We start from the raw sequence: 12,962 nt of genomic DNA on the forward strand, positions 1-12,962 counted from the left end.
GACTTGTGCTGGAGCTGACTAACTGGTAATATTAACTAAGCCAGTGTGGGAGGCTGGCCAGGAGCATGTGGGTTATGTCCAGGGTCTGCAGGGCAGAATTCAGTTTAAGAAGCAATGGCTTTGTACCACTAAATACATATTCCATATTGAAGCTGAGCTTCCACGCCCTCTGCCACACCTGTGTACTCCCATAACCACTGGCTGTCCGGTGCAAATTGCCTCCTGTTTCTCCCAAATAACCTTTATTTATAACTGACTAACTCTTGTCCATGTTACCCTCTACCCAAGTAATTAATGAGACCATTTTTATTTTATAATATTTTATTTTGGGAATTTCTAAACTTATCCAAAGGTAGAGAGCACAGTAGGATTAGCCATATAACATATAATGTATCTGCCACCTTGCTTAAACAATTATTACCACGCTTCCAATGTGGTTTCACCTGCTTCCCCCCACCACCACCATTTTTTTCTAAACTGGAGTATTTTAAGGCAAATCCCAACACCAACATTTCTTCCCTAATGGGTAAAGGTATTTTAGAAAAATGTAACTGCCATGCCATTAGCACATCTAACAAAATGACCAGTAATTCTCTGACATTACCTACTAATACCCAATCCATATTCAAATTCCTCAATTGTCCCAAAGCTGTCACAAGAGCAAGTAAGTGGTAGAAGCTGGGATTTGAACCCAGGCAGTTGGGACTCCAGCAGACCCTAAAATCTATAACTCATGGAAAGAGAGAGCTCACCAAGAGCTCTGCATAAACAAGACAAAAAGACAATCCTCAGAATGGGAGAAAATATTTGCAAACGAATCAACAGACAAAGGATTAATCTCCAAAATATATAAACAGCTCATGCAGCTCAATATTAAAGAAACAAACAACCCAATCCAAAAATGGGCAGAAGACCTAAATAGACATTTCTCCAAAGAAGACATACAGATGGCCAAGAAGCACATGAAAAGCTGCTCAACGTCACTAATTATTAGAGAAATGCAAATCAAAACTACAATGAGGTATCACCTCACACCAGTTAGAATGGGCATCATCAGAAAATCTACAAACAACAAATGCTGGAGAGGGTGTGAAGAAAAGGGAACCCTCTTGCACTGTTGGTGGGAATGTAAATTGATACAGCCACTGTGGAGAACAGTATTGAGGTTCCTTAAAAAACTAAAAATAGAACTACCATATGATCCAGCAATCCCACTACTGGGCACATACCCAGAGAAAACCATAATTCAAAAAGACACATGCACCCCAATGTTCATTGCAGCACTATTTACAATAGCCAGGTCATGGAAGCAACCTAAATGCCCATCGACAGACGAATGGATAAAGAAGATGTGGTACATATATACAATGGAATATTACTCAGCCATAAAAGGGAACGAAATTGGGTCATTTGTAGAGGCATGGATGGATCTAGAGACTGTCATACAGAGTAAAGTAAGTCAGAAAGAGAAAAACAAATATCGCATATTAACGCATATATGTGGAACCTAGAAAAATGATACAGATGAACTGGTTTGCAGGGCAGAAATAGAGACACAGATGTAGAGAACAAACGTATGGACACCAAGGGGGGAAAGCCGTGGGGGGGTGGGGTTGGTGGTGTGATGAACTGGGCGATTGGGATTGACATGTATACACTGATGTGTATAAAATTGGTGACTAATAAAAACCTGCTGTATAAAAAAATAAAATAAAATTCAAAAAAAAAAAAACCCAAAACAAATGTGGCCAATGGTAACTTTCACAGGTACAGCATCTAGCCCCGTGGCAGCCATGAAAATGCACTGTTTACATCTCCTGCCATGGGGAACAGAGCTGACTGACAGCTCCAGCTGCGGCACCGGTGGATCCACCACTGCATTTGCCCTTGGGCTGCTCCCACCTAGACTGAGCACAGCTAAGCTGTTAATTCACACCCATTCCTGAGAGACCAATGGGTGACTTTGGCCCCAAAACTTGGGCAGCTGATGCGTCAGCCTGGTGGACCCTTCCTCCGACTGTGCGGCAGTCTGAGACACTTCCTACCCAGGCCTCCTTCCTTCCCTCTCTCCTTCACCATTGTCAGAACTTCATTATAGCCACATTCAGGGGTGGCCCTGTAAGACAGTGAAGTGGGAAAAATCTTTCTCAGAGGCAGTCTGCAGGCAGTGCAGCTGGTATCCACACTGGAAAAAAGGAAGCCCAAGGTGGGAATGTACAGATTCCTGCACAGTGGCCCAAGGTCTGGTTCTTTGGCCAAGAACCTGGAAGGAAAAGGACTGAAAGATTGGAAACCAGGGGGTCTGAGGTAGAGACATATGGATAAACACAGAAGAGTGGGCACAACGTTTTTTTTTCTGTCTCACACAGTAATGCTCCCCAGTAAGGCATCCACCATGGAAGAGGCACAGAACAACCAAGCAGAAAAGAAGACTCAGCCCGTCAGTGTTGCTCGGGCTTCCTCGTCGGCCACCGCAGAACTGGCACCATGGGCTCAGGGATGGAGGAAAGCAGAAATCCAGCATGTAACCCCGATTACCCAAGGCCCATATAGTTAGTGCTGCCTCTGAATGTCCAATCTGTCCACACAGAGACCAACGCTGAGCACCGAGATGGCACATTCCTTGTGGTGAACAAGCGCTGCTGGACGGCAAGTCGACACGTGAGCCAGTTATGGATGTATTGCTTCTCTGCTCCTTGAAAATGGATCCAGGCCCTTTACGTAGCTCCTCCTTTGCCAGCTAGCACCAAAGCTTTGTCAGTAGAGGGCGATGGAGAGACGCGGGAGGAAAAGGGTTTTGCTTCTTGACTCCTGTACTGCCCGCCACCTGGCAGCCCCCAGGCAGCAGTGCACCTTGGCCAGCAGCTGCAGCAGCTGCCCCCCCCCCCGGCACCCTAAAGGGCAGATTTCTAGCAAATTCCACCAGCAGAGCACCACAGATGACGAGTGACTTCTCTGCCATCCAGTGAACCACAGCCATGGCCTCCCTCAGCCCTTGGGCGGAGGGGTGCGTGGATGGGCAATTCTCTTTCTATCAGCCCTGTATAGCTACTCCTTCTGTCTACTATTCCTGTATCCTTCAAAGTTCTCTTTACTTCCTACTAGCCAATCCCCTGTTAGAGTTAATAATTCTTTATATTAAACTTTCCCTGTTCAAATGATTGCATAGTATCTGTGTCACACCTTACAGTGAGAGAAGTGATAGATACCATTCCAGGTAAGAGTTTGCCTTTCCTGTTCACAGGAACTCAGACATCACTGCTATCTAGGAGCTTATATAAGATGGGATCCACAGGTGTGGAATCCTGTGCCCCAGCGTCCAACCAGGTGATCAGAGTGGATCATGGAACCATTGATTGTGTCACACCCCACATTTCGAGAAGCAGCCAGCCTCACAGAGGACTACAACAGCCAAGGCACAGCTGAGGTGCCACCCACCATCTGAAAGGATGGAGAACTGTTCTTCAGGACGCGTGTCCCCATTGGCTTTGGGAACACGCTGGGAACCGAGGAGTGGAAGAGGGAGTGGCTCTACTTGCCATCGCTCTCTAAGATCCACCATGGGACTCTGTCCTCCCCGCCCCTGCAATTCTGGGCTCTGCGGCGTTGGAGGTCCTTGTCCCAAAGGGGCACCTCTTGTCAAGGGACACAGCAAGGTTCCATTAAACTAAACTGTGTCTGATTCTAGGGCACTTTAGACTCCCTGTGACCAGGTACCAGCTGGTGAGAAAAGGAGTTGCCATCACCGGCAGAAGGAGTCAGAGCTGCTCTTCTACAGTGGGGACAGGGAGGGACAGGGAACCAGGTGACCCACTGAATGCCTCCTGATACCCTTTTGCCCCACTGTGACTGTGTTCGCGCACGTGTGGCAACCGTGGCTACAGTCCAAGGTGTTTCCTGCCCATTCCTCTCTTCCTCCTTTTTTTTTTCTTTTTGCGGTACGCGGGCCTCTCACTGTTGTGGCCTCTCCCGTTGCGAAGCACAGGCTCCGGACGCGCAGGCTCAGCGGCCATGGCTCACGGGCCCAGCCGCTCCGCGGCATGTGGGATCTTCCCAGACCGGGGTACGAACCCGTGTCCCCTGCATCGGCAGGTGGACTCTCAACCACTGCGCCACCAGGGAAGCCCTCTTCCTCCTTCTTTTACAAGTCTCAGACTCCATCACAGTCTGAAGGCTGTGGATGCCTTCTCAGGCTCCCTGCCCTTTACGCTCCATGGGCACATTCCCCAGAAGTCTCAAGCACATCTTACTCTTCCCTGGCATCTTCTTCTCTGAGGACCTGAACTAACACAAGCCACGAACCAAAAGAGCAGTGTGTGTGGAAGGGGGCGACAAAGGTCACCTTATCAACAACCTCTTTTAACATGATTATAGAATTGCTTTTGTTTTTCTCAAGATGTCTTTTTCTTCCTGTTATATGCCTTTAGTGCCATGACCTTATCCTCTGTAGCACCTAAAATAATGGAGAATTCTATGCTGGAGAGGAGAAAGGGAATCCTCCTATCCTGCTAGTGGAAATGTAAATTGGTGTAGCCACTATGGAAAATAGTATGGAGGTTCTTTAAAACAACTAAAAAGAGAGCTGCCATATGATTCAGCAATCCCACACCTGGACATATATCTGGAAAAGATGAAGACTCTAATTCGAAAAGATACATATACCCCAATGTTCATAGCAGCACTATTTACAATAGCCAAGACATGGAAGCAACCTAAATGTCCATCAATAGATGAATGGATAAAGAAGATGTGGTACATATATACAACAGAATACTCCTCAGCCATAAAAAAGAATGAAATAATGCCATTTGCAGCAACATGGACGGACCTAGAGATTATCATACTAAATGAAATAAGTCAGACAGAGAAAGACAAATATCATATGACATCACTTACATGTAGAATCTTAAAAAATGATACAAATGAACCTATTTACAAAACAGAAAGAGACACAGAAAACAAATTTATGGTTACCAAAGGGGAAAGGCGGGGATAAATTAGGAGTCTGGAATTAACAGATACACACTAGTATATATTCAATATCTTATAATAACCTATAGTGGAAAAAGAATCTGAAAAAGGATATGTGTGTGTGTGTTTGTGTGTGTGTGTGTGTGTGTGTGTATGAAACGGAATTGCTTTGCTGTACACCTGAAACTAACACAACATTGTAAATCAACTATACTTCAATAAAAATAAAACAAAAAAAGATTATTTGGGAATTTTAAATTTCTATGCGTATTTTTTTCACTACTGAACTCCCACCATAATGCTGAGCACATAGTAGGGGCTCCAAACTATTAGCTGAATGAACGAGTCAGGCTGTTCAGGAACATCCAATCTACAGCAAAATTTACCAAGTGCAGTAGCAGAAGAACATTATTGACAAGACATTACTATGACACACACAGAAATCCTGGAGAGCAGACTTATATTTCTAGAGCACAGATAATGATCAGCTGTACAGTGACAGTCGAACAAGAAGATCTAATAAGGAGCTGGAGCTGAGTTTAGTGCTACGTAGGGCAGCCTCCATGTCTTAAACAGAAATAAGCAAATGTCAACCTATGGAGATATAAGGGGTTGTCAGCAGTCACCAACACGAAGCAATTTGAAAAGCAAGCCCTGCTTCTTCCATCTTCTGCACCAACCTGTGCCGGGGCCACAGGTTGTAATTCTTAGAAGCTTGTAATTCTTAGAAGCTGTGGCTTGTAATTCTTAGAAGCTGTGATGTTATCATCTCCAGAAGGCTACTGTTAAAATGTAGTCTAGGAGGAAAGGAAGATTTCTGATCTTTCCACATTCACAGAATGAGGACAACGTTTAAGTGAACATGGGCTCACTCTCAAGGGTGGCCTTGCACTTGTTCACTTCTGAGAGTGAGCACCTCCTTACATGGGGCCCAAGGCAGCTCATTGGCCTCATCCTAGTCCCAGACCTGCTTGGGATGCTGCAAAAATTACAGATTCTGGGCCCCCCACCCCAGAGCTTGGTCAATCATATACTTTGAACTGACTGTTACTGATAAAGAAACTGCTTCACTTCAAGAGGGAATAAGTCTCTTTAAAGAGGTTTGATTAAGAGGAGAAATGAACATACATAGTTTGTAGGTGGCACGTCATAAATCGGGACTGATTGCCAGAAAGGATAAACTGAAGGAAGAAAGCAGAACCCTAATACAACAGCATAAATTTTAAATAAAAAATTTTTTTTGCATAAAAAGGAGAAACATGGAGAAAGAGGAATCTTTGGCTAAGAAATCAAGACACATATCAAGCACTGCAAAAAATACTACTTGTGACTTTATTTTTCTTTTTAATTAAGAGGGTTTACACAAAATTGGCTTCATGAACAAACCACACAGCAATAATTACATAAAGCTTTACTGATCCAAAAGCATTATATCTGCCACCAAAAATGATTCTTTGTATATTTCTGTTGTAAAAATCATAATGATGCCACAATTTAGATTTACTGCCTACCTTTACAATTAAATATTAAATCCTTTTGGGAGATCATGATACCCCTACCATTAAATTGAAATATTTCACTTTTCAAATACCATTCTTAGAAATAAAAAGTATAATCATAAAGTATGTTAACTTCCATTCCTAAAAATTTTTTTGATCACAAGCTAAAGGGCATTGGTTGGGACTTAAAAATGCATTTATTTCAGGAATAGTTTTTGCATAGATGTAATTGATAACATTAAAAAATCAGAATGTAAGTTTTCCATACAGATTATATGTTCCTGTAAAGTATAGAAGTGCATTGTTGAGATGTTAAGGTATTTGGGGACAAAGGACACTTCCATGTTTCCTTAGCCAAGAGCTTGCCTCTTTGCTTAGAAGACTCTTTAATCCTTTTGACAAAAGAAAGGTCCCCTACTCCCTCGGGCCAGTTGTCATGATCTGTTAAGTAAGTGGAAAACCTCAGGTCAGACGCAAATCTATTAACCTCATTAGTCCTCTTAGTTTCCACCAAACCATTTTGTCATTTTCCCTGGTTCACCCCTTTTCTCAGCAAGAAAAAAGAAATTACTGGGACAAATGGCAAAGGTTTTGAAAAAAACCTCAATTTGAATCCCATCTCCGCCACTTAGTAGCTTTTGTAGAAGTTACTTCTACAGATTTGGAGAAGTTACTCTTCCTGTGCCTCAGTTTCCTCATCTATTAAAGGGGATAACAACATCTATCTGTTAAAGTTGAGAGAGTTAATGTGGTTCCTATGTACAGTGCTGGACATAATGTAGACATTCAATCTTACGTCCTTAATAATAACATCTTCTAAAACATGCTTACTTTGTACCAGACACTTAGAGTTGCCCACACCCCCAGCAGCCAGTCTCCCATCTCCTCTCTCCAACAGCCTCAGTTTCCATTTAGAAAACCATGAGGTTCTGGGGAAGTGACCCTACTCAGATCAATGACTGATCTAAGTCATAAGTGCACTCTGTTCCCCTGGCTGGGGTTACTGGTTGAGGATGGACACTTGCATAAGCTGGTCCCAAGCAGAGGGAGTCTCAGAATTTGGTTAGAAATGCTGAGACAAAGTCATTCCCTCCCCTCTGTCTCTGTCCAGGTGGATGTGAACAAAGAAGCCTGTAGCTGCAGGTGCAGCAGGCAGCCATCCTGCTACCAGGAGAGTCCATCTTACAATATGGCCAACATCATAGCAGCAAAAACAGAGGGAAAAGGAAAAAAATGCCCTTGATGAGATCACTGAGCTGCAGAGTCAAGTCTCACCTGTTATTTGAGACAACAAATTCCTTCATTGCTTAAGCCAGTTTGAGTTGTAGCTAAAAGCATCCTATCTGACACAGGACTTTAAACATGCATTAACTAATCTAATCTTCCCAACAGCTGATGAAATGAATACTATAAGGGACCTCACTTTATAGAAAAGAACATGAAGGCTTCCAGAAATGAATTTTCCCAAGAACATCAGCTAATAAGGGTATAGCCAAGCTTCCATCCCAGGCATTCTCACTGCAGGGCTGGCAATCTTACAGAAAACTTTAGAAGGAAAGGCTGACTATGCCTGCTCATTATTTGGGGGCAGTATATTCTTCAAAGATGGGTGTGCCTGCTTTCTTCAAAAACTTAAAACCTGTTTTTTGTACTGATGAAAAAACTGTGTTAGAATTACAAAAGAAAACCATTTCACTGGAGGCCTGGAGAAGCACTCACCTCGAGTTTTTTTTTTCTTCTTTAAAAAGGAAAAACGATGTACCTCACTTTAACAAATACTGACTCAACTCCACTGGTGAGGGAAGTGGAAAGATTTTCCCCCCACCCTTGCTACATTAAATACTATCAGAAAACAATACTGTATAACCATGTAGGCATTTCTGTGTTTCCAAATGAGATCCTTAAAGCCACAGTACCTTATGCACGTCACCACACTGGTGCTATTAGTAAAGAAATATACGGGAGGGGAAAATAATAAGTAATATTACAGATCCAAACTAATCAGTGATTAATGCAAAGAAGGTCTGAACCCTTGATAAGACTATTAGCACATAAAAGAGTAGGTTGAAAAGAGTAGGTCCCTGATGTTAAATTCAAGTACACATATGTTACATCAACCACATTTTAATTCACTAGCAGCCATTTAATCAACTATCTTTAGCAACAGTTCAAATACATTTGAATTTCATATTCTTTTCTACATTTTGGGAGTGATTAGCTTGGACATGCCTTGAATCCATGGATGTGTCTTGTCATTTGTTAAATCAGGATGCTGGACAGATTTTTTAGGACCCTTCCAACCCCCAAGTTCTATGGTCCAGCCATAAGATAAATACACACACACAGATATTTGTGTGTAATATCTACATTTGGATGAGTCTTATAAAACTGCTGTTTTGTACATCAAAAATGAATGAACACGGCAAATTCATATGGTTTCATTCAATCTATAACGCAAAGATAGTATAAAATAGCACCATATCATCCCTCCCCACCTAACAGGTCTGATTCTTCCGCTCAGATACACAAGCCACTTACTGGAGAAACAAAGAGAAGTTCACTCTCAAAAGTATGACACCTTCTTGCCTCCGTTCTATCTCTCCCTTGTATGTATATACTCATATTAAGAGTACTTTTCAAGGTTAAAATTTACCAGCCTATGCACACACAAACAACTTTTTTAATATGTAAAGCTGTGTGCTATAATATATTCAGATATTTTCTGGACTAGGAACACTGCCTTTAAAAATCATATGATGGGCTTCCCTGGTGGCGCAGTGGTTGAGGGTCTGCCTGCCGATGCAGGGAACGCGGGTTCGTGCCTCGGTCCGGGAGGATCCCACATGCCGCGGAGCACCTGGGCCCGTGAGCCATGGCCGCTGAGCCTGCGCGTCCAGAGCCTGTGCTCCGCAGCGGGAGAGGCCGCATCAGTGAGAGGCCCGTGTACCGCAAAAAAAAAAAAAAATCATATGATGACTATAAATATTTTGTACATTTTTGATGTTCTACAAGAAAAAAAAAAGCTTATATCTTAAGTACCTAAAGAACTTTTGAAAACCTGAACAGAAGAAGGTGTAAAGTGAGTGACTACTCATTTCTCAACTGCTCACCTGGTATCTCAAATGAGTGTGTGTACAGAGACTGGCCCCCATCCACATCCACCAAGTGTCCGGTGATAAAGGAAGCTGCAGGAGACAGCAGGAAGCACACCAAGGTGGAGACGGAAGCACACACATGTATACGAAACATCAGATACTCCTCATTTTGGGCTGTTTCACATTCCCGAGTAAACGCATCTGAAGTTACAGGTCTGTATCTTGACTCCTACAGCCTAGAATGCCAGTCTGTGTGTGCTATAACCTGAAGGTGCATAGACAGACGCCTTTTTCTATTTGAGCATCATTAAAATTAGGTACGTGACTAGGGTGAAGGCAAGATAAAAAGAGCCTTGGACAGAGTCAAACGAACTACACAATGTGAAGTAGCCAAAAGTGAACGCAGTGCTCAGTGTCTGCTCTCTCCCATCTCAAATAATTCAGTTCTTTGCACATTCCTCATTGTTTTTGCTTTTGTTTTTGCGGTACGCAGGCCTCTCACTGTTGTGGCCTCTCCCGTTGCGGAGCACAGGCTCAGGATGCGCAGGCTCAGCGGCCATGGCTCACGGGCCCAGCCGCTCCGCGGCATGTGGGATCTTCCCGGACTGGGGCATGAACCCGTGTCCCCTGCATCGGTAGGCGGACTCTCAACCACTGCGCCACCAGGGAAGCCCCCACAATCCTCATTGTTTTCAACACCACCACATGCCTTTTATAGTTTTCTCGCTGAAATAGTCATCGTGTCTGTATAACAATAAACTGGCTTTCTAGTTTGTTTAGTCCATGGTCCTTCTAGGCCCAAAGCCCAGCAACTCAGAGCTTTCTACCAGAGGGACCTGAGAATCCCACTGCAGCCCCGAAAAGTGCAGATAGGTAATTGATGAGTTTAGCAACATCTACTTCCAAAACCAAAGAGAAAGACAGAAATTATTTCACTGGATGTAAAGGAACGCTCACATGAGGCTGCTGGCACAGGCAGAGTTTCTCAAAGGGTGATCTTAAACCCCTGCATTAGAATCCCTAGGGGTGCTTACTGAAACTCCAGATTCCAAGACCCTACTTGAGATTGCCTGAATTGGAAGCTCTAGAGTTAGGGCCCCAGAATCTGCCATTTGATCAGGTTGCCCTGGGACTAGGGTGAGGCTAACAAGGTGTTTGGGGTCAAGGGTGCAGCAGTTAAGGAGGTGCTCACCCTGGGGGCAGACCCTGCACCTATGCAACCCTGAGAGCAAGTAGGTCCTTAAATATTGTGTTTGTACCTTGCTTGCCTCACCCCAGTCCTGGGCCTGCACAGAGCACTATAGCATGTTTGTTTACATGGCCCTGCCTCTTTGAGACTCTGAGACCCTGGAGGGAAGCATAGCCTTCTCTCCATCCTTGCATCCCCAGCAGCTATTATAGGACGGCACTGTCGAAAATGGAGGCCACTGGCCATATGACACAACCAAAGCGTTTCCATACGGCTCGTCTGAATTGAGATGTGCTGTAAGTGTAAAACCACACATCAGATTTTGAAGACCTGGTATGGAAAGAAGAAGGTAAAATAACCTCATAAATAATTTTTATAATGATTACATGTTAAAATGATAATGCTTTAGATATATTGGGTTAAATAAAATATATTTCTAAAACTAATTTCACTTCTTTTTAAAACTTTTCCTAATGTGGCTATTATGAAGTTTAACATTACATATGTGACGATTATCACATTTCTATTGGACACAGTTAGTATAGAATTAGTAATTTATAAGTTCCCATATTCCTGGGGAAGGGCTGATGGGGCCTAGTCACAGGTGGCCATCAGAACTAGTTTTACCCTGTGTAATCAATCAATGACAACTCGCCCTGAGAACACGTTTTGTTAGTCAACCAATCAGTGAGCTCTTGGACTCTGCAAGTTAGCCAATCCGGAAGACTCAGTCCAATAAGCTCCTTTCTGAGTGTCAGCCAAACAACAACCCTCTCACCCAAGTCACCATGGCTTCTAGAAGTCTGCAAATCTCTAAAACCATACCTCCCCCCAAGGGGGGGGAATAAAAAGCCTCAAGAGTCTACTCCAGAGACTGTGGCTGACCAGCAATAAATGTGGTTTTGTGCTGAGTTTTGTTTCAGTATTGAGCAGTGGCTCCATCCTTTGGCAGTGTTTAGCTTAAAAGAACTACTTAATAAATGCTGACACAGGGAAAGAATCTTTTTGCACCTCTCTCCCTCAAATAAAGGGATTTTTCATTGCCTAGCTCTCAATACAGTGTTTTGCCAACAGACTAGGCACCATTAAATAATACTGAATTGGACTGAAAGTACCTGTGAGGTATTAATAAAAGACATAAATATTCATGACACCTGATTTACTTTTGGAACTCAACATGCAGGTAAAATGAACTAAAAAAATTTTTATAATTACCAAATTGAGCACTATTATAATACCTTCAGATAGATTCTTCCTAACTTTCATTTTAATGGAATCCATTTGACAGATGAACTTGAAGTACTAAATCGGGCATGTTATCAATCAATAAACACTACAGGAGCCTAGCAACTTGTATCCACGTCATCTATGTGGGTAACACCTCTTTTAGCTCAGTTATCTGTTTACTTTCAGCTCTGTTTATTAAAGATCACAGGGGTTTTATTTTATTATTTATTTATTTTTATTGGAGTATAATTGCTTTACAATTGCTGTTCATTTTTGCTGTACAATGAAGTGAATCAGCTGTATGTATACCTATATCCCCTCCCTCTTGGACCTCCCTCCCACCCCCCCCCACCCCAATCTCACCCATCTAGGTCGTCACAGAGCACCAAGCTGAGCTTCCTGTGCTTTATAGCATGTTCCCGCTAGCTATCTATTTCATGCTTGGTAGTGTACATACATCAATTCTAATCTCCCAATTCGTCCCACCCTCCTCTTCCCCCCACCCCCGTGTCCACATGTCCGTTCTCTACATCTGTGTCTCTATTCCTGCCCTGCAAATAGGTTCATCTCTACCGTTTTTCTAGATTCCACATATATGCGTTAACATACAATATTTGTTTTTCTCTTTCTGACTTACTTCACTCAGTGTGACAGACTCTAGGTCCATCCACGTCTCTACAAATGACCCAATTTCGTTCCTTTTTATGTCTGAGTGATATTCTATTGTATATATGTACCACATCTTCTTTATCCGTTCATCTGTCATTGGACATTTAAGTTGTTTCCATGTCCTGGCTATTGTAAATAGGGCTGCAATAATAAGTAGACTTGGGTTTGAATCCTAGTACCATGACCTGAGTATGGCCTTAGGCAAATTACTGAACCTCACTGGCTCTTGATTTCTTAATTTGTAAAATGAGTGTACAGGGTAAGTATAAGCCGTCTGAAGGGCCTGCCAAGTGCTGCGCTCCCTTCTAAGAG

General features: G+C 43.0%; 1 protein-coding gene across 1 annotated transcript in view; it reads right to left on the bottom strand.

Annotated features, from left to right (window-relative positions):
• Positions 1 to 5,496: 5,496 nt before the first annotated feature.
• Positions 5,497 to 12,962, bottom strand: part of PECR (peroxisomal trans-2-enoyl-CoA reductase) — a gene marked incomplete at its 5' end in the record, with an annotated part of 34,052 nt that continues 26,586 nt past the window's right edge. The window contains 2 exons of the mRNA XM_079924368.1: positions 5,497 to 6,911; positions 9,581 to 9,692. Coding sequence (XP_079780494.1) covers positions 6,742 to 6,911; positions 9,581 to 9,692 — 282 coding nt within the window. The 3' untranslated portion in view covers positions 5,497 to 6,741. The remainder of the gene's footprint in view (positions 6,912 to 9,580; positions 9,693 to 12,962) is intronic.

Source organism: Stenella coeruleoalba (genome assembly GCF_951394435.1).
Source record: "Stenella coeruleoalba genome assembly, chromosome: 6".
Classification (NCBI taxonomy): Eukaryota; Metazoa; Chordata; class Mammalia; order Artiodactyla; family Delphinidae; genus Stenella; species Stenella coeruleoalba.